We start from the raw sequence: 19,644 nt of genomic DNA, 5'->3' as shown, positions 1-19,644 counted from the left end.
ATGGTCCTCAAGTACCCTTAACAGTTCATGTTTGCCAGGTGCACTCATTATTGACTGACATTTTAAAAGATCTATAGGTAGAGCTAATTACTTTACTTGCGATTCTGTGTAGAGACCTGGTAAATGTGAACTGTTGGAGGTCCACGAGGACCGAGGTTGAGAACCACTGATCTAGTCAGATCGCTTAGAAAATGCCACTAAATTGCTATGTGTGTAGGCCCCATAAGTGTGGCTAAATTATATCCTGCATTTGAGGTACTGTAGCTCACAACTCAAAGCTTTTTTGTTTGTAGACCCCTTGTAGATAATCAAATTGACCCCTTGATATTATTTACGTTTCTGTTTTCTTTCACTTGGTATTACCTGTGTAATGCCTGAGAATTTAAATGAGACAGAAGGGACATTGTGAGATTGTGAAAATGGTTAATTTGACCAATACCCCGCAACCCTTAATTGAATACTTTCTAGATTTCAATTTGTGTCATTTTGTCCTTGCAATCCTGCACAACCAGGACTGCAGGGACAAAATGTGTCCCCCTTTTAAGGTCCGCAAGTTTAAATTGCCTTGTTTAAACTGGAACATTTGGTAGTTATACCGTGGAAAAGGGTTTAATCTATTTTGTGTGTGTAACATGGACTACCACCTCTGAGCACAGCAATAACGTAACAATCACCAACTAGTTAAGGCAGTAAATTGAACTCCACACCCAACAAAACCATATACCGGTATGTACCACCAATCAGCTTCAACACAGGAGTGGAAATCTGTACATGTTTTCTCAAAGTTTAACATTTTACTGCATACAGTGAATGAAAGGAATGTCCAGTAATAAGCTGCTGGCTGTATCCACACGTTACCAGCTGTGTTACACAGTATGTCCATAGTGAGGGGGTGCTGAAGCATTGACAACAAAAACAGATGCAATTATATTATCAAACGTTGTTGTTTTCTAACATTGGTCAATGAATCCCAGTGGCCCAGTAACATTAATTTAGTATGCCAGAACTTCTAAGAGTAACAGTAATATGGGCATAGGGAATAATAGCACCCTTTAGTTTAGATATCTTATTAGTTTGTGTGGAAAAGAAACCGTAACGCTTGAAAGTTATTGAAAAATACAGTCAGAGTTAAAGTTGGGAGCACATTAAATAAACACACATATTCAATCCCGGGTTCCGACTGTCTAAATGTTCCAACAGTCGGAACCATGCCACGTTTTCTGTCTGCTCACCAGTTTATCGGCAGGTGGAATACAATGTTCTCCCTGTCGTGCAGCAAAAAGGGGGCATGTTAGTGAAAACGGCCGTTTTCAAGCAAAACGGACCCGACTGGTTCTGTCGAGCTACCTCTTCAATGCTGTCAAACTACAACTTGAAATAGGCTCCTGCCGCTATTTCCCCTGTCAGAAATAGCAGCAGAGATTGAATACCCCCATAGACAACAATACAGCAAATTTGCACAGCTAATATAGCAGATAATACACAAAGGGGGGGGGGGGTATTCAATCACCGGCGTCAATCTCCTGAGGGGGAGATGGATGCCGGGCCCTATTCAATGCTGTTTTCCCCGACAGCATTGAACAAGGGAGCTCGGCAGAATGAGCCTGACTTCACAAGCAGTCTGGCTCGTTCTGCCGAGAATGGCCGGGAAGTGACAATCTCCCGGCTGCAGCTCGCCTCTTCCCGGTCGCAACTCGCGGCCATACCCCCTTCTCGTCCCACTGCAGGCGGGACATTGAATCCCGCCTGCGTGTTCTCATCGTGCAGACTGAGAACGGGACAGGGCCATGGCTATCGAGCAAGCTCCACAGCTGAGACCCCTAGATTGAATATCCCACCCCCCCCCCCCCATGTGTTAAGGAAGACATACCTCTAGAACCCATATTCTTTCATCAGTCAGCAGACATGTAAGGCTTGGGTTTATAAAGGCTGACTTAATTGGGAACGAAGTCAGTATACTATTAGGATACCATTCACAGGAGTTCTAGCAAAATGGCTGCCACTACTAAAGTAGCAATTGACACATCTCCCAACAATCCCATTTTAAACAGTGCAGATAAATCTGGGTTAATTTTAATGGAAGGAAATAATGGTTTTATGTGAATATCATGTTCAAGATTAATGGCTAAGACCAATGCTTATATTAGAGCCTGTAATTTTTCATAACACATTTATTATCTAAGACAAAGTAAATGGATTATAAGACAGAACCTATTCGTGACAGAATCACAGGGGGAATCACAGAATTACTGCAGTAGATAAAATCTGGCTGCCAAACTCATTTTGCCTTGCTGAAACCAGTTTCAGAGGCTGATCCTCTCATCATTTTGCTAAAACGTCATCTATGTAAGTGAAACCGTATGCATAGCAAACACAGATATTAATTATCTTAATTCCATAGATTTTTTTTTACTATATCTGCACAGAGATGATTCCATGACTTTAACACATCTATAAATCAGATCTTATGATCAATCTGGAGTCTCTCCACCCTGATGCTTAGCGTATGACCTCTTGTGCAGATACGTCTAATGGCCATGATATATTCCGTTATGCATTTAAACACTTTGTAACACACACTATATGATTCTGTAGTTGGAATTAATACATACTCCTCATCACACAGTGCTTAGTGAAAATACTTAAATGTAGAGATGTGCGGGTTCGGTTTTACTCAGTTCTCAAATCCATATCGCATTGGCTATCGGCTGTCACGTGTTTTGGATAGCTGAGTAAATCCAAGTAAAAACAAAACCTGCACATCTCTACTTAAGACCTATACAAACTATAACACTTGGCCATATGTCTCCGTTTGGTCATGCAAATTTTGTACCTTAACCTCTTCTGATGCAGCGCAGCCCAGAAAATTTCTGGGCATACCACGATACAGTATGTAGGTGTGCACCAGTGGTGCCCTCCAGCTGTGCACCATTGGCGCACCACCTTCTAGCAGCAACCTCCCCGTCCCCACCTGTCCCCTCCCCGGCTGTTGAAGAACACTCCCCCGCAAGTTCGGGCCGCTCGGGAGCACTCGGGCGTTCGTGAACAAACAAACGCCTGAACTCCCGAGTGCCCCCCTCACTTTGAGTACCCGCTGCTGCTGCTTCTGGCTGCACCACTAGCTGCAGAAGGTAGTGGCTGCAACTTGAGTGGTGGGTTTTCCTGGGGAAGGTTAAACCTACCCTGCTAGGTTTGTCCTGCACCAGGAAAACTCACATGTCAAGGGGTTAATTCTATTTCAACAGAAACATTAACATTAGAACACAACTTCTAATATCCTATAGTATCTCATCCGAGGCAAATTCATTAGAATAGCCACTATTTGAAATGCAAATTTACCTACTTTTAAAAAGGATTGTGTTATCCGGAAATAAGGAATATTCAAAAATATATTTAAAAACACAATGCACGGCCTTCAATCCACTGATGGAAACATGTACGAGTGGTCTGCTTCTACAGCCATACCACCAATGTAAAAATACTAAACATAATATTTTCCAATGTACTGTAGTACCCACCATTTTATATTCATAGAATGTTGCTGCCATTAAAATAGGCTTGCCATATATCATTTTATTCCAGGACACCTATGATTTACAAACGTTCTTTGGCTTGCTAAATTCAAGCCTACATTTCACATGCTGTTAATCAGCCACAGAATGTGTGTAAATCCTAGGTGTCGGGTGTTACAGGGATATTATGTCAAGCCTACATTACTTTTTTTGTGTGTGTTTAAAATACAAAAAAAATGTAGTCGAGTATATCAATGGATTTATTTTTCTTTTCGCTTAATTGATCTGTTTTCACTGTGTGCACAAGATCACTGTCTACTCGCAATATATAATAGTCAAGGTAAGTCACTTGGAGATCAGTTTCATTTGGATATAAGGCCTGATTCAGATCAGCTATGCTACTAGAGAGTACAATATAAATTAGTGCAATTAATATCTCAATTCCCCACCATCTCTTTATAAAACAATATTCACAAAGTGTATATTGTAAAGTAAACTATATTCACAGAAGGTCAGGGCTTTAGATTAGCGAAAAATAAGTTACCCACTTTAGAGCGCATTCTACAGCTCTGAATGCAACACAATTTTAAACACAGATTATTCTAATGATGCCCTAGTGATTTGTTAATTACTAATTTTTGTTCCAAAAATTGCCAAACAAATAGTGCAGTGCCCACTGGGCAGCATTATGATGCCATGCATACACTGAACGCAATCACCTATAGATCTAGTGGCCACTTAACCTTAGGACTACTTTATTAACATCAAATCACTCCCACCAGCTGGTGGGGAGAGCTGGAGAAGTAGTTGTGATAGGTGAGCTCCAGGCACTGTACTAATAGCCTGTTCTGCGGGCAGCTCCTCCCATAGCTTGCTGTCACTGTACCGAGGAGTATTGGTCTCAGCGACAAAGGGTGGGGAAGGGGAGCATGCAGGAGACTCACCCACTTTTCTGGGAGGGCAACCCGATTTTCATAATCCTCCCAGCCATGGATGGAGAAAACTGATTCATCAGTCAGATAATAATTCTTGTGGACACATTGGGTATCTTGTGATTATATAAATATATGGTGTGACTGAAGTCTTTTTTTTTTTTCTTTTCACCTGCGAATTGTAATCATCCAATGCACATGGTCTGTTTTTATCTTGATATGTGCGGTTTTATTGTTATTCTTATTACTACCATTATTAATTATTAAATATAAATTTTAATAGATTCACTCATTTAGGTATAGTGTATAATTTTACAGCGCTGCTACCTTTGTTTTCTGTATCTGTGTTATATAAGGAGCCGACTACTCCTTTTTTAGGCAGCAGTTCATGACAAACGCTCTAAAACCAACCGTGTGTTAATTTTCCTTCCTGCATCCTGCTCACCTGACTCAAAGGTAGCAGCCATCCCACTAACATTAATATGTACTAACCAAATACAATATATTGTTCATTTTTGTTTTTCAAATATTCCATCAATCTGAATGTTTGGGAATTTTGTAATTTAGTAAGTTAGAAAACAAGGGTTTTATAGTAAATTATGACCGACCATTAAACAAAGAACCTGCTTGTATTTTTAACGATTCACAAGATCACTATTCGGTCAACTGTAATGCGTCTTTGCACAAGCTAATTATAAAATTACAATCCCAACAACCTTTTATGGCCACATTCAAACTAGTGAAGGACTGCAACAGTGAGGATACATCAAAAGTATGTGGGCAGGATTTATGTACTGTACCTTATGTTCCCTTTTAGCTTGAGATTTTTCCATACAGTACAATTATCTCTATTATTGCAGCTTGGCTTTTTAGAGTGGTTTCTCAGGTTTGTTGCAGACTACTTGACATGGCCCATGTCACTAAATGTAGCTTCCTCTTCCTATTGCTGCTAATTATAGATTGGTTAAATACAAGCTGTCGTCTCTGCATGACTTCTCGTTATATACCCAGAGCCCCTGATCTGACATCGCCACTTCCCAAGTGCGCGCCTGCTGCAGATCAGTAAAGGGCTCCCTGTTGTGCAACACCATCAATTGTTTCATCATTCAATTTCGTAAATATGTGAAAAATGCACACAATTTTTATTTATGGTTTCTTATAGAGCGCAAATTCCATTACGCTTTACAATTGGAGGGACTTATTGCAAGCTTACAATCTATAGGGAAATAGGAGGGGAACCCAAGGACAGGCACCAGTAATAGCAAAGAAGTCCCATGGAGTTGCAAGTCAGAAGTGAAGCCATATAATAAATGCCTCCGAGGGTTAGGTGTGCAGTGCCTAACTAAGATAAGCTTGCCCGAGTAGGTGAGTTTTTAGGCAACACTTGAAAGTTTGGAGGTTTATTGTGCGTGGAAGGGCATTCCATAGGGTGGGGGCAGCCCCATGAAAGTCCTGTAATAGTGAACGGGAGCTAGTGATCCATGCAGGAGAGAGATGCAGATCTTTTGCTAAGTGGAGTTGGCTGAGTTGGGAGATATCTTGAGAGAAGTAAAGGGATATATGTTGGAGTAGTATGGTTTATATGGGAGTAAAAGTATTTTATATTGAATACGGTCAAATATGGACAACCAATGTAAGGACTGGCAGAGCGGATAACATCTTGCTAGGAAGATCAGCCTAGCAGCTGTATTCAAAATAGATTGCAGTTGCGAGAGTCTGTTCTTGTGAAAACCAGTAAGGTGACTACTGCAATAATCGATGCAGGATATAATCATGTTTGACAATAGTAAAACCTCAAACATTCAACATTGTGGTATGCTGAAAAACTTTAAAGAATAACCATAAACCACCCATAATACATTTCCTGCATTTTTACATTTCTAGGAAAAATTCAAATCTGTACCATGCAGCATAACCTGCAGTAAAGTGCCATGATCAGCAATGTTTGTGCAATTATTGATCTGCAAACTAAAAACATAACCATGTAGAACATGTAAAAATGTTAAACACAAGAACAGACAAGGGTATACACAGTAATACCCCTTAAGTACACAATGTGTTAATAGCCACTGTGATTTGACCTCTTTGCATATGTATACAGACTAAACACCATTTTATTGCACGGCACCTCTTTTGCCAGGCTTCCCCTTCTAATGGGGATGGTACCACAAATCCGGCATTCATAAGATTGACAACGGCAACCTGATGTGCAAAATCCTGAATCACAGGGTTATCTATTCTAGGCCTCTCTCCACCCTCCTTCCCGCAGCCTAACCGTAATTGTATCCCCATCCTAATCCATGCATTTTAACCCTGATCTCCTATTCTTCCTAAATCTTGCCCTCCGCTCCATGGCCTAACCATAACCAGCCCTAGCATAATTAAATTCAGAAGACAATCTGGATTCCAGCACTGGTATTAGAACTGTTTGCGTTCCGGCATCTGTATGCCAACTGCCAGCTTCCCAACCACCAGAATGCTGACCGGATGACCTTCTTAGATACAGGCTATGGCTCAATTGACAGGGCTCAATAAACACAACTGTCTCTTCATGTTCTGGTACATGGGTCTTCAAACTGTGGCCCTCCAGATGTTGTGAAACTACATGTTCCAACAAGCATTGCCACATTTTTTCCTATAAGAGCATGCCAAAACTGTTAGGGCATGCTGGGACATGTAGTTCTACAACATCTGGAGGGCCACAGTTTGAAGACCCATGTTCTGGTAGTATGATGTGATTACTTCATTGGACATGCAAGTACAAGGGACACCACTGGCATGAATATGAGGCCAAGTAAAGCTAGAAGGCAACCAATGATGGACTCTGGTATTCTAAATTTATTACCGTTTTTTGTCATTTTTAATTAGACATTTTATGAAGTCTCTATCGGTTTGCCTTCACAATAGTGAGTATCAAGCTCATGAATAGTTCTCTCTCAAGGAAAAAAACTGCATATTAAATGTAACAACATACCTGTGTGTGGGCTAGTCTATACAAAATCTAAATTATATAGTGTTTCTCTGTAAGTCCACCTGTATTGTCCAAGTGATTTTAAGCTTGCTAGATAAATGTAGCAGAGGAAGACTGGCTACACTGGGAGTACAGCATGCAAATCACCTCCCAAGAAAAAGGATTACTATAGACTTAGCAGACCAAAGGAAATAATTATCAGACAAGAATAAACTAGGAACATGCCTAGAGCAGTACTGTTTAGGTGGCAACATTAAGTTCATTGCAACTTGGTTTTGTTCTATTTGTTTCAGTTCAATAGCGGCATCCATGAGTAGCCAGGTCATACATTTAAGTGACTCTCACAAAACACTTTCACTATTGAACGCAAACTATAACCTTGAAATCATCAGTCTTCAACAAAGCTAGTTTCTGTGTTTCAGCAGTACCACACACTTTCTTACTACTAAACTTTCTGACTTGCTTCCAGGCTGAACAGTTAAAGAAAAAATGCTGATTTGAGCTACAAAAAAAAAAAAAAAAAAAACAGACAGAATAATACATGAGATTTGGATCATGAGCGAGGGACTGCGTGATGTAAGGAACAGGCAAACCAATGGCTTCAGGACACTACAGTCCTGCACATTTGGCAGTCCGCTAAGTGTTAGACAAACAGCAGTGTTCCCTTTTCTGCACAGCAGCAAACAATGCTATGAAGCGTAAAGCCATTACCAGAAGACTGAGCCCCCAAAATCAGCCCAAACCCAGTGAATCTGTTACAAATAAAAATGGATTTTATTTGAAATTTCCTGCCACCTTAATGTAGTTATACAATATGACTATAGTATTCCTAGCTTTCTTCAGAACCCTGCACCATCCAGACTATCAAATAACCTATTTGCAAAGGTTTATATACACACAGTGGGAAGACTACTGTTGGTGCTGGAGATGCAGTTGCGGTGGAATCTGGACTGCCTCCACTGCCTACAGCCCCCTCCGGCTTTACCATTAGGCAGCTGCCTAGGGCGCTAGAATCTTGGGGGTGCCATTAAGTTTGCCTATCAAAAATCAATGATGTCTATGAGGATCCATGTTGTACTTCATGCAGGCGTCTGCTGTGAAACATCTAAGCCCTCACCCCTATACTTTCTCTTAAAACATACTTCCCTACTTTGCTGCCCCCTCCTCCTTGTACTCTGTGTTGTGGGTGTAAAAATGAGGCCTCCAGGGAAAGCAGGGGACCACTCAATTTTTGGAAGCATCCTTGCCATTCTGGAAGGGGTTAGAAAGTGGGTATTGGTGGCAGTAGGTTGAAGTTTTGCCTAGGGTGCCGAGAAGCTTTGCAAATGCTCTGTCCACATCCCCAGGAGAAATCGCCATACAGGAGCAAGTCTAATGGCCAGAGAGCTGTGCACCCCACCAGAGCCACAGGAGCCCAGCGTCTCACACTAATTATTCTGAAGTACCTCCCACTGCTCACATGGGACCCTCCCTCTATCAGAGGAGAGAGAGCATTATGCCGATCTGTACCTCCCTCTTCACAGCGGTCCCGGCACCCTCCATCCTCCATCAGCGGTCACAGCACACTCCAGCAGCTGGCCCATCTTGGGGAAGCAGAGACCAACCTCCTGCCACATTTCCCCCTGGGCCCACTCCTGAGATAAAAGGAAGCTCCTGTGCACAGACCAGTGAGTGCCAGGGAAGCCCTGTAAAGCTCTACCCCTTTGTGAGTGTGTGTCACGCTGTACCCTTATGCCCACGTGTATGTGTGACACGCTGTAACACCCTACTCCATTGTGCTGAACACCCAGTACCCCTCTACGCGTTTGAGAGAGTCACCTTCTCCCCCATCCCCCCATGTTCAGTTGTGTCCGAATACAACTATCCTTTTACTCATTGCGGTTCAGTTCCTGTTCTATGCAATTTTTCCCTAATTTTGCTAGTATTTTCCACAAGCTCACATCCTACAGTGAACTAATGGCCTAATTCATTCTAGATCGCAAAGCACAAGGTGAGTTACTTTGTTTCTGTGCAGGGTAAATACTGGCTGCTTTATTTTTACACTGCAGTTCAGATTTCCATTTGAACACACCCCGCCCAAATTTAACTCTCTCTGCACAGGTTACATCTGCCCCACCTGCAGTGCACATTAGGGATGCCAATCCCGGGGCATTGATTTCAATAAGGCCCTAAGTACTTTGTGTTCGTGCTTTGGTATGGCTATTTGGTGCAATATGAGGATAAATGGATGTGACACCTTGTACACTCCCCCCCCCCATTTATGACACCCTGCACTCCTACCCCTGTGTATGACACACTGTGGCCCCCTACCTTGGTGCAATTGTGGCAGTCTGCAGACTCCCGAACTCTGTGTGAAACACTGTACCCTCCAACCCCTGTGTGTGTGACACTCTGTACATCCCTACCCATGTGTTTGTGTGACCCTGTATCCCCACTCTACACGTCTGTGTGTCTGTCACTATGTACGACCTCTGTTAAGGGGGGGGGGGCATTTTAACAAGTTCTTGTTAGACCCCTGTACAGTATGCAGATATCTATAACCAGCAGTCTACATGTAAACAGAGATAGCTTATACAGATGTGTCCTCCATTCCTTGCTTGCAATGCATACTGTAGCATGGTACATACTGAGCACTGATGTGCACTGGAGCAAGGGATGCAGAGTCCAGAAAGCTATGTATGTCTGTCAGAGGAAGCCATATTACTCATGGATGTTCTGTGGCAAACATATGCGTGGATGATAATGGTCTACATCACTAGCAAACCAGTTGCAACTATCTGATATTGTTGCTTTCTTCAAAGCATCCTACTCGTTTAAATACTTTTTTCCTATGGCATACTTTAAGGGGGGGAGGGGGCATTTAGCTTTTTGTTCTTTCAAGTTTTGATGCTCGATAGGGAATGCTAATTTCTATCAACGTATCTGCGTGACATATGCCTGGTGTGAGACAGGTACATATTTTGCCGTTGCTGTACCATACGTATCTGCATATGCTTGCGAACATGCTATTACGGTGTCCAGTTTTAGCGCAATTATATCCACATTGTGATCAGCTCTGCATCAGACTATTCGTCTGTTCCCAAATGCAGAACAAAGGTATGTTAAGTTCAAATGTTCTGCTCACTGGTGACACTATGACCCGAAAGGTTCTTTTCAATAAGGACGATCAGTGCTAAGGTCTCCTAATAGCTCACTGAACAGGTCATGATAAACCACAGTTAACCCAAGTGACGCAGGCATTTTTGGTGGATATTTTGCACATCTCTCACAGATATGTTGGCACTCAAAGGTTAATACTGACATTGAACATGAAATTAACATAGTAATTACCGTTCCATCTCTCATCTACATTGCCACTTTATGCTGCTTCACAGACTTTCCCACATTCCAGCGATTTATCATCCAGAGATTTTCATAGCATCACTCATGGGAAGAAACCCCCAGTGTGTATGCACCTTAAGGTGCTCACTGATTTGATCAATTGAAAGTCCATAATTTACTATATTCAAATTATTCAGGATCTTGAGGTGCGTGCATAAGTTGCAATATTGGCTAAGGCCGCTGCTTTTGACACTGCAATTTTTTCCATGAACTCCCCAGAGCCCAGAACCATACAATATAAACTATATTTACTTTAGATTACTTTGCCTATACTAGAACGCTGAATGACACACAATATAGTCAAAATTGGCTTGCCCGAACAGTTTATTTTTCTTGTAATGCTGATCCCATGGGAGAGTGCATCACCATCGCAAGCTGTATTCACACTGTGCTAATTTCTTCTAAATTTGACTATATAGTCAGAATCGAAAGCACAAATTGCACAGTGCGTATGCATCTTAACACCATTGGCCACTCTCATATTGACACTACATTACGGTCTTCAAGACCGTCCTATCCTAGTTTTCATTCTACTTTTCAAACCCAAACCTTATTACTAAAGGTAACTGATGAAGCTGGGAGGCTTACCCTAGAGAAACACGTAGAGCTGTGCTCCCCAATCTTTGATACCTTAATTCTTGAGGATCGCCATTCTGCAGTTATCTATACTGGAACAAGAGTTGTTGCTTCCACGTAGAGCAGTACAGAGAATATCTTACCTTACAAGATACGAGACTATGGACTTTGCAGCTTCGATTTTATTTTTAAACTTAATTATTACCAGAGGTCAAGGTAAAGTAAAAAAAAATATTTCATAGAAGCGTACCTTTTCTTTCCTTTGTTTAGCAGCATCTTCAGCTGTCAAGAGAGTCTTGTAATAGTTGCTGCGCTCTGCAGTGAAATGGACCTTGGACAGAGCATGTTCCACCAAAGCAACTGACAGGTTGACACCATCCACATGAAGCCACCCAATGAAGTTGCCAGCTTTGTCCATTGCTTCCACTTCCACCTCCACCTGGCAAAGAGATGAAATAGGAAACGTTAACAGGTGCTCAATTATTCTGTTTCCACATTTATAATACAATTGGTTAAGATGCATTATTATAACTCCCGAATATGTGGTTCGAAATAAAAAACAAAGACCTTTCTGATGTTACTGGGGAAACCAGCTGTTGCATAAATGATCAACCTTGTTGTCTGTAATAGGACCCTCCTCCTCTCACTACAAATATAAAGATCCAATGTACAAGCAAATGTGTCAGGCCACTTGGAAGATTTTTTCCTGTGATAGATGATGCAAAACCCCAAAAGAGTAAGCTCAATCAGGTCCATATCTAGGACAACACCGCAGCTGTGCTTGAAACACTGACAATGTTAAAAAATAGCACACTCATCTGAGCTTACAACCATAAAAAGGTGCAGGCTAATCTTAATTCTACCTTCCAAACCTTACTTTGTCCTACTGGCCTGGAAAACAACTCATATCCTACAATGACAGCTGTGTTCCGGGAAGCAAGGACGATCGATAATGTCAGATTCAAATGCTCAAACCAAACATGACATAGCAAGAGCTATTGTCCTGGTCACAGTTATAGTAGGGCAATGAATCTTCATCCTGTGAGGAAAGGATACAGCAGTGGTAGCACAGACAGGAGGCACAGAATACAGTTAATGGAGGTGAAAACAATTCTAATCAGTATTTGTTCACATCAGCTTCATAAGATGCAATTATACTAGTAGCTGCAGAACAGTGCCAAGCAGAAATATTTGGAAAGGGAGTACACATAGTAAAAAACATACCGAACATACAGTTATAACAAAAGGTAAATCAACAGTTACTAGATCATTTGTGATCCTGTGGAAGCTAGTTGTAGTGATCATTGGAAATTTCAAGGTCCATTTTGATGTCAAGTTCCCTGCCAAAGATCGAAATAGGAATTTAACATATAAGCCATACAGCAATGTGTTCCTGAAAATGGTTCTCTTAAGTCAACAACCATGGAATTCGTGTCTTTGACACATTTTAGGTTTAGACCTATACTTTGATATACTGTAATTCTATTAATGGGGTTTTAACATCTTCATGTTTCATAGCAAAAGTGGCCACTTTAATGCCTAAAAGTTTAAACACATGACACCCTTGCCCACAACGTCAGTCGTAGGTGGCAGAGACGCCTTTAGGCTTTTAAATTTAACAAAAACCAGTGGTACTCACTCTCTCTGTAGCACATCAATCACTGATCGCAGCAACAACATGAAAAAAGGGAAAAGATTGCTTTTAAGACTTGTCAATAGAAGAAAAACCAATTTCCCAGCTGTGACATTTCTGGATTGTGATTATGCCACTGGAAAGAAAGATCAATGAAAAGATTTTGCCCAGACTGTTCTGTACATTTGTGTTGCAAGAAAAACGAGCGTGCCAACATCTTCTATTTTTATGTAAGCATTATATACACAAACTATATGGAACTTGAAATAAAGTCAATTCTGAAAATGCAAATATGTAGTCATATGGCTATTAACTATTTGCACCTCTTCACATAAGCATGCCCACATCGCAATTTTATAAAACGCATAATATATATATATATATATATATATATATATATATATATATATATATATATATATATATATATATATATATATATATATATATATATATATATAGTAGAGCAAGTGGCTGGCACTCCAGTTCCCAAAAGATAATGCCCTGGTGCCTTTCCAAGAGAGTTCAAGGAACAATCTATGGTACAGGAGACGGATGCAGGACTGCACTCTCACGGTCTTCTAATGTTCAATAAATACACCACACTTTGGTAGTTATTTGCCAACGTTTCAAATCTATTATCAGATTGTCCCTGACAAAAACCCTAATAGATTGGTAGACATTTGCCAATGTTTCAAAAGTGTGGTGTATTTATTGAACATTAGAAGACCGTGAGAGTGCCGTCCCTTTAATCCAGAAAAAAAAAACCTGATATAAAAGTACTGTACACAATTTACCAGAGCTCAGTGGCTGACTAAAGCCAGGTAAAATGCAGTCTTAAAGCCAGGCAACCACAGAATCAGTGTAATTCACGCATGCCCCTGATAAAAGCGATATTATAAATACAATATTATACCAGTTCCTTTAATGGCACTTTGCATTACCCTGACTGATACTACACTAGAGTCAGATCTAATAAAGTCATATCAGAGTCTAATCGAATACTCACAATATTCTATCACTCTGCCTGTTATACCATGCATTGCTCTCACTGCCACCACCTGTAGAAACAAGTAGGATCACAGGTCCCTCAGTAATATCATAATTGCACAATCTCTGCAACATTTGCTTAAAAAAAAACAACTAAAAAAATCCAGTAGTGGTCAACTTAGGACTCTCAAGAATAGTTATGTTATGACATAAGTGATCTAACTGCTTATTCATAGGGCAGTATTCAATGAGGCCAATTCGCCATGTTTCATGGCGAATTTGTGCTATTTTCACTTTGGAAGGTGATTTTTTTGTGTCAGAAAGTGAATCAGCCTATTCAACGTGCACTTTTCGCCATCTGCAAACAGTGAATGACGGACAATTCGCCGTCTGATAGTCTCCGCAATTCGCTGTGGTTTTTCAATGGGTTTTTCAATGTGATTTGCCTTGAGTGTATTCAATGAGAAGATGGCGAATTACTTTCTAAGTGATTTTTGCCGTGTGTCACCGAGTAGCAATCGCCATCTTTTCATGGTGAAGTGGAATGTGAACTTTTGAAATAATGTTTTTTGTTTTTTTTAAATGGTTTAAAAAAAAAATCAGGAATTTTATTCTGTGAAGGAGCATGCTATTTTTATTCATGTGCTTACAGCACATATATATATTTTTTTACACAAAACAGCCAGCAGAGAGCCGGGAGCCACTCATTACATATTCACTGCTCCCGATCATTACATATGCACGATCGGGAGCAGTGCTAGCGGCTCCTACCCGGTCCCCTGCTAGCTCTCCCGGGGGGGCAGCTTGTACTGCCTGGGTCCCGGGGAGCCCACCTTCCCCCCACATACATTCTGGGGCAGGCAGGGAGACTTAAATCTCCCTGCCTGCCGCCGTCCCCCGGCTCCCTGTGGCGGATAAGATTCGCCGTCAGGGGCGAGCGAGCCCCTGCGGCATTGAATATGGGGACAGGGATTCGCTACACATGCCGAATTTACTCATTGAATACTGCCCCTAGACTGAGTTCTGGAATCCTATATGAAGACTAATAAAAGGAAAACTTTTTTTTCCCATAAAAAGGATTAAAATACTAAATTACAGAAATTATAAAAACTAATGGGGAAAAAGATTACACAGATAAACGAGTTTAGTTTTCAAAATGAAAAAATAAATAAAATTACAGAATTACACTCTGCTTATGAAGGAAGCATGTTTACAATATGGGTGGGGGTCAGCACTGGCAAACTTATATTATCTTTAGAAACAATTATATGCGTACAGTATATTGTGCCAACGTATTTACCGCACAAGAATGGAATAATTGTCGGTGTCTGGTTGGTGGTGCTCCAAAAAAAGTGGGTGACAAAGGGAGAACAACAAAAGGTTTTTGGGGCACACTTATATAATGAAAATAAATTGTTTGTTATGTATTAAAATATAACTTTTAATGAAAATCTATGCTAAAATATCAGTATGTGTAACAAGAAAAAACACAATAATGCACAATGCATAAAGTATAAAAATTACAAATCGTGGTCACAAAATTTTTTTTTGGGTAGCGAAAATGATCAGATTCAATTTACTATGTGAAATAGTCCCATTCAATTAATTGAGTTAACAAACAAATTAAAAAATGTTTTCCGTTCACATAGGGATATTTTGACGCATGACATGAAATCCCCGAGATTTCACATAGTAAATTGAATCTGATCATTTTTGCTACCAAAAAAAAAAAAGAATTTTGTGACCACGATTTGTAATTTTTATACTTTATGCATTGTGCATTGTGCATTATTGTGTTTTTTCTTGTTACACATACTGATATTTTAGCATAGATTTTCATTTAAAAAAGTTATATTTTAATACATAACAATTTATTTTCATTAAAAAAAAAATTATGAAGGAAGCATGGCAATATAGGTCCATGTTTCAATTTAGAATTCATTTTCCAAGACATAGAGCAAATGTTTAATCAACTGTTCCCCACACCAAAGTGATGTCATGATGACCAGTTAATTAAACCTGGATCCTTGCCAGAACCACTGATGTAGCTTAAGTTCAAATAACTGTACATAAGTTCTCCTGTATAATAGCCACATCAAATGTGGTATGCTCACATTAATTACTAGAATTTAAGCTTCTGTAAAAAACAAGACTGCTCTGGTATGCATGATTGGTTAGATATCAAAGTTACAGATGTGTCTACACACATACACACACACTATTGCTGTATTTAAGTCCAACTTTCCTTTTTGGGCTTGTCTTGTCCTATATGACTCGACTTGTGCAAATGCAGCTTTTATCATTCAAAGTTCTGCTATGCTTCATGTACAGCTTCATACACACTCACATAGCAAATGAATTAGTGAAGTCTGGTAAAGCCTTTTTAATTGCAACACATTGCGACAAAGGCACATTTAGTCCCACCAGGCATTACGCGCTGCATGGCATATTCAGGTTTGGGATAGGAGAACACATCTGTAGATCTTTGTTGGCACCATTCCATAACAGAGTTTATGAATATTATTATGATTTTGTAATTTCCCAGCTATTCCAAAAGCATTCATTTTACAGCAAACACATTATTGTGAGCTCCTTCATCCCTGTTTATGTTAAGTCATATCTTCTGACTAGACTGCGGTTTGAATTCCCATCTGGTGCTAAAGTTTATTCTATAAGCAGATTTAGAGGGGCGGGGAGAAAAAAAATGGTGCACAGTATGTTTACCAATCTCCTCTACCTGGGATGCACAGGATGATGAAGCTACCCAAAATCCACTTTCAAGCTTCCCAACTAAGATTAACATTCTATTGACCAGAATTTAGCTTAGGATAAAAACATACTTGTAACTCTCAATAGCCCCATTATGAATACATTTCATATACAGTACGTTTAAGTTTTAATTTTGTACATGAATATTCAAAAAAATAAAAGCATTTGGCATACTCTAAACGGGAGAAACCTCACTAAATATGCCTTTTTTTACCCCAATGATAAAATTGGTCTAGTTCAATAAATAAAATCATAATTTAGAATTCTGTGCTCATACTTTAAGCTACACGACCAACCCAACTAGATTACAATAATTAAGATTCAAATCAAGCATGTAAAAGAGGTACTGTAGTGCCTTCATTAGCTTCCCTATGTGTTCGTACTCATATCTGCAAGATAGGGCAGAATCAGTGGCGTAACTATAGCCCCGCAGACCCAGCATCGGCCAGTCTGCGGGGCTATGGTTACGCCGCTGCCGCGTCTGTGCCGGGACTCGCAGATTACTTGTCTGTGCGGTCCCGGCTCTCCTCCTAGATCCTGCTGCAGTGCTCAATGAAAATGCACCCTCATAAAATGGCTGCCCTTATACAGCAGACAGTTTTTCAGGATGCTAGAGCAGCTTCCTCTAGCATCCTGAAAAATGGTCTGCTATTAGGAGCAGCCATTATGTGAGGGTCAGTAATTTGGTAGGAGTTTGAGCCGGAGCGCGGCTCAGACCAGATCTGCGGGTCCTTGGCCTGCCAGGAATGCGGCGGCAAGCGGAGGGGTATGGAGGTAAAGGGGGGTGTTTAAGTTTACTTGGGTGAGCTGGGGGGGGGGCTCCCTAAAATCGTCAGGGGGCACTATTATACTAATTACTCCACTGGGCAGCATGCATCATGCCATAGTCGATCACAAGACATAGGTTTTGTTAATGTCAATCAGCGATAACCATTGCTGGCAGTAATCTTTGAAAGAAAAATAAACAATACACATTAACTCATGTGACAAGGCATACACGTACAGTATATGTTTAATAATATGGTAGATAATCACGCAAATTAATATTTATTATTGCCTCAAAATATAACTTTGATCCCCAGCCACACTTAATGGCTGAAAATAATACAGGTTTTAAGGATTTTTTTATCATAAGTGTCTTATGCATCTTTTATGAAGAGCCAAAAAAAGGAGATTCCTAAAATATGGGTCAATTATGCCTACAAGGAAATTAAGTGTTCATGGCGCTTCTCTATAACCATGTAAACAGGCTGTAGACAAAAACATATAAAGCTTACTAGAAGTGTGTGCATTCTTGGTGCTTCGAGTGAGGGGGCAAGAGGGTAAATAATGTACAGTTTTACTAACAAAATTACTGTGCAGTTAATCAGTAGACTGTCTGCAAATTCCCCTTCACCCAAAACATTATTTCCACAAGGTTTTTTTTACAAGTTTTTGTTGAATCTAACACACTTGAAAGTTTTAACTTGTTTAAAACAAAAAAGAGTGCCCTTGCTTATATATGTTATGGACAAAGTTTACAAATGGGATTTGTTGCTCCAGAAACTGAATGAAATGCACTTCTGTATGTTAATTAAAAAAATTGTGACACGCTGTCTTCTTTTATTATTTACTTAACAAACCACACACAAAAAACACCCTCAACACTGAATTATGGACCTTTGTGGCTTTGAAAAGGGTTAAATCCATTTTATTCTGCTGGAAAAGAAGCAACCTTGAGTTTCAGATCAATGCAAAACACATTTAATTATACTAGTGAGTTGCTACTGCTGCTGCAGTGTTTGCTAACCACTCAAAAACAACAACAGTAAACACTGACACAGAAAAAGGCCAAGGTACATAGCAAACCACTACTAGCTCTATAGAATATTTTGCTTGCTGTTATAGTGATTAATACTTGGAATGGAATACAGTATACAGTAGCTGCTGTTTTATAATACTGGAGGTAAAATACTGGAGAATAGTCAAATTGCTCATAAAGCTATAGAAAAAAAAAATAGCATAGCTCACCGAAACAGATAGTAAACACTTGTTTCTAATTTATTTATTTAACAGTTTCCTATATAGCGCACACATTACGCAGCACTTTACAGAGAATATTGGAACATCAGTCACTGCCCCAGTGGAGTTTACAATCCATCAGTCCCTGCTCCAGTGGAGCTTACAATCTATATTCCCTACCACATGTATACGCACACACAGACATTCTACTAGGGTTAATTTTGTTGGAAGCCTACCTGTATATTTTTGGATTGTGGGAGGAAATCGGAGTATCCAGAGTAAACCCATGCAAGCACGGAGAGAATATATAAACAGTAAGGCAGTAATGCTAACCATTACACCATCCATGCTGCCCCAATACAGTTATAGCTATAGCATAGACCGTGAAAGTTCTGTTCAATAAAAAGAGGAGGAATGTACCACATATCTCTCTGGTCATTGAGAATATGCAGAACATAAAAAAAAAAAAACACATTAAAATAAAAAGAAACAGGTAGACTCTAAAACATGCTTTCTATCAGTAAGCACGATATTTCACCTCAACGTGAACACAACCCCCACATTCAGACAAAACTGTTCTGCGGAATATGCAATAACGCACATACGGCTGGAATAATTTGATATTTTCTCTGATGACCTTTCAAAATAAAACATAAGCTGTGCACACCATCACAATGGCATCAGCTGGAATGCTTCTCAAATTAGTATAAGGCCAAAGAATATCTTTAGTTTACTCCAAGCATGGTCAGAAATATAAAGGCACTCACCATTTATTCAGCCAAAAGCTCAAAATATATTCATACTCCCATTGAGGACAAAACAGTGGAGGTTTTGGTCTACTCAGATTAATTTCGAAATAACAAACTTGGATCTGCAGCA

The 19,644-nt window shown here is 40.0% G+C and overlaps 1 protein-coding gene across 2 annotated transcripts in view; it reads right to left on the bottom strand.

Annotated features, from left to right (window-relative positions):
- The window catches only part of SND1 (staphylococcal nuclease and tudor domain containing 1), a 657,666-nt gene that overhangs the window by 87,905 nt on the left and 550,117 nt on the right, over nucleotides 1–19,644 (bottom strand). For both annotated transcript variants that reach the window (XM_083183246.1, XM_083183247.1), the window contains exon 17: nucleotides 11,623–11,811. In XM_083183246.1, coding sequence (XP_083039372.1) covers nucleotides 11,623–11,811 — 189 coding nt within the window. The remainder of the gene's footprint in view (nucleotides 1–11,622; nucleotides 11,812–19,644) is intronic.

The sequence above is a fragment of the Crinia signifera genome, chromosome 4 (assembly GCF_055691185.1).
Source record: "Crinia signifera chromosome 4, ASM5569118v1, whole genome shotgun sequence".
Classification (NCBI taxonomy): domain Eukaryota; kingdom Metazoa; phylum Chordata; class Amphibia; order Anura; family Myobatrachidae; genus Crinia; species Crinia signifera.
Note: the sequence above shows the minus strand (reverse complement) of the source record. Positions and strands in the feature narration are given on the sequence as shown.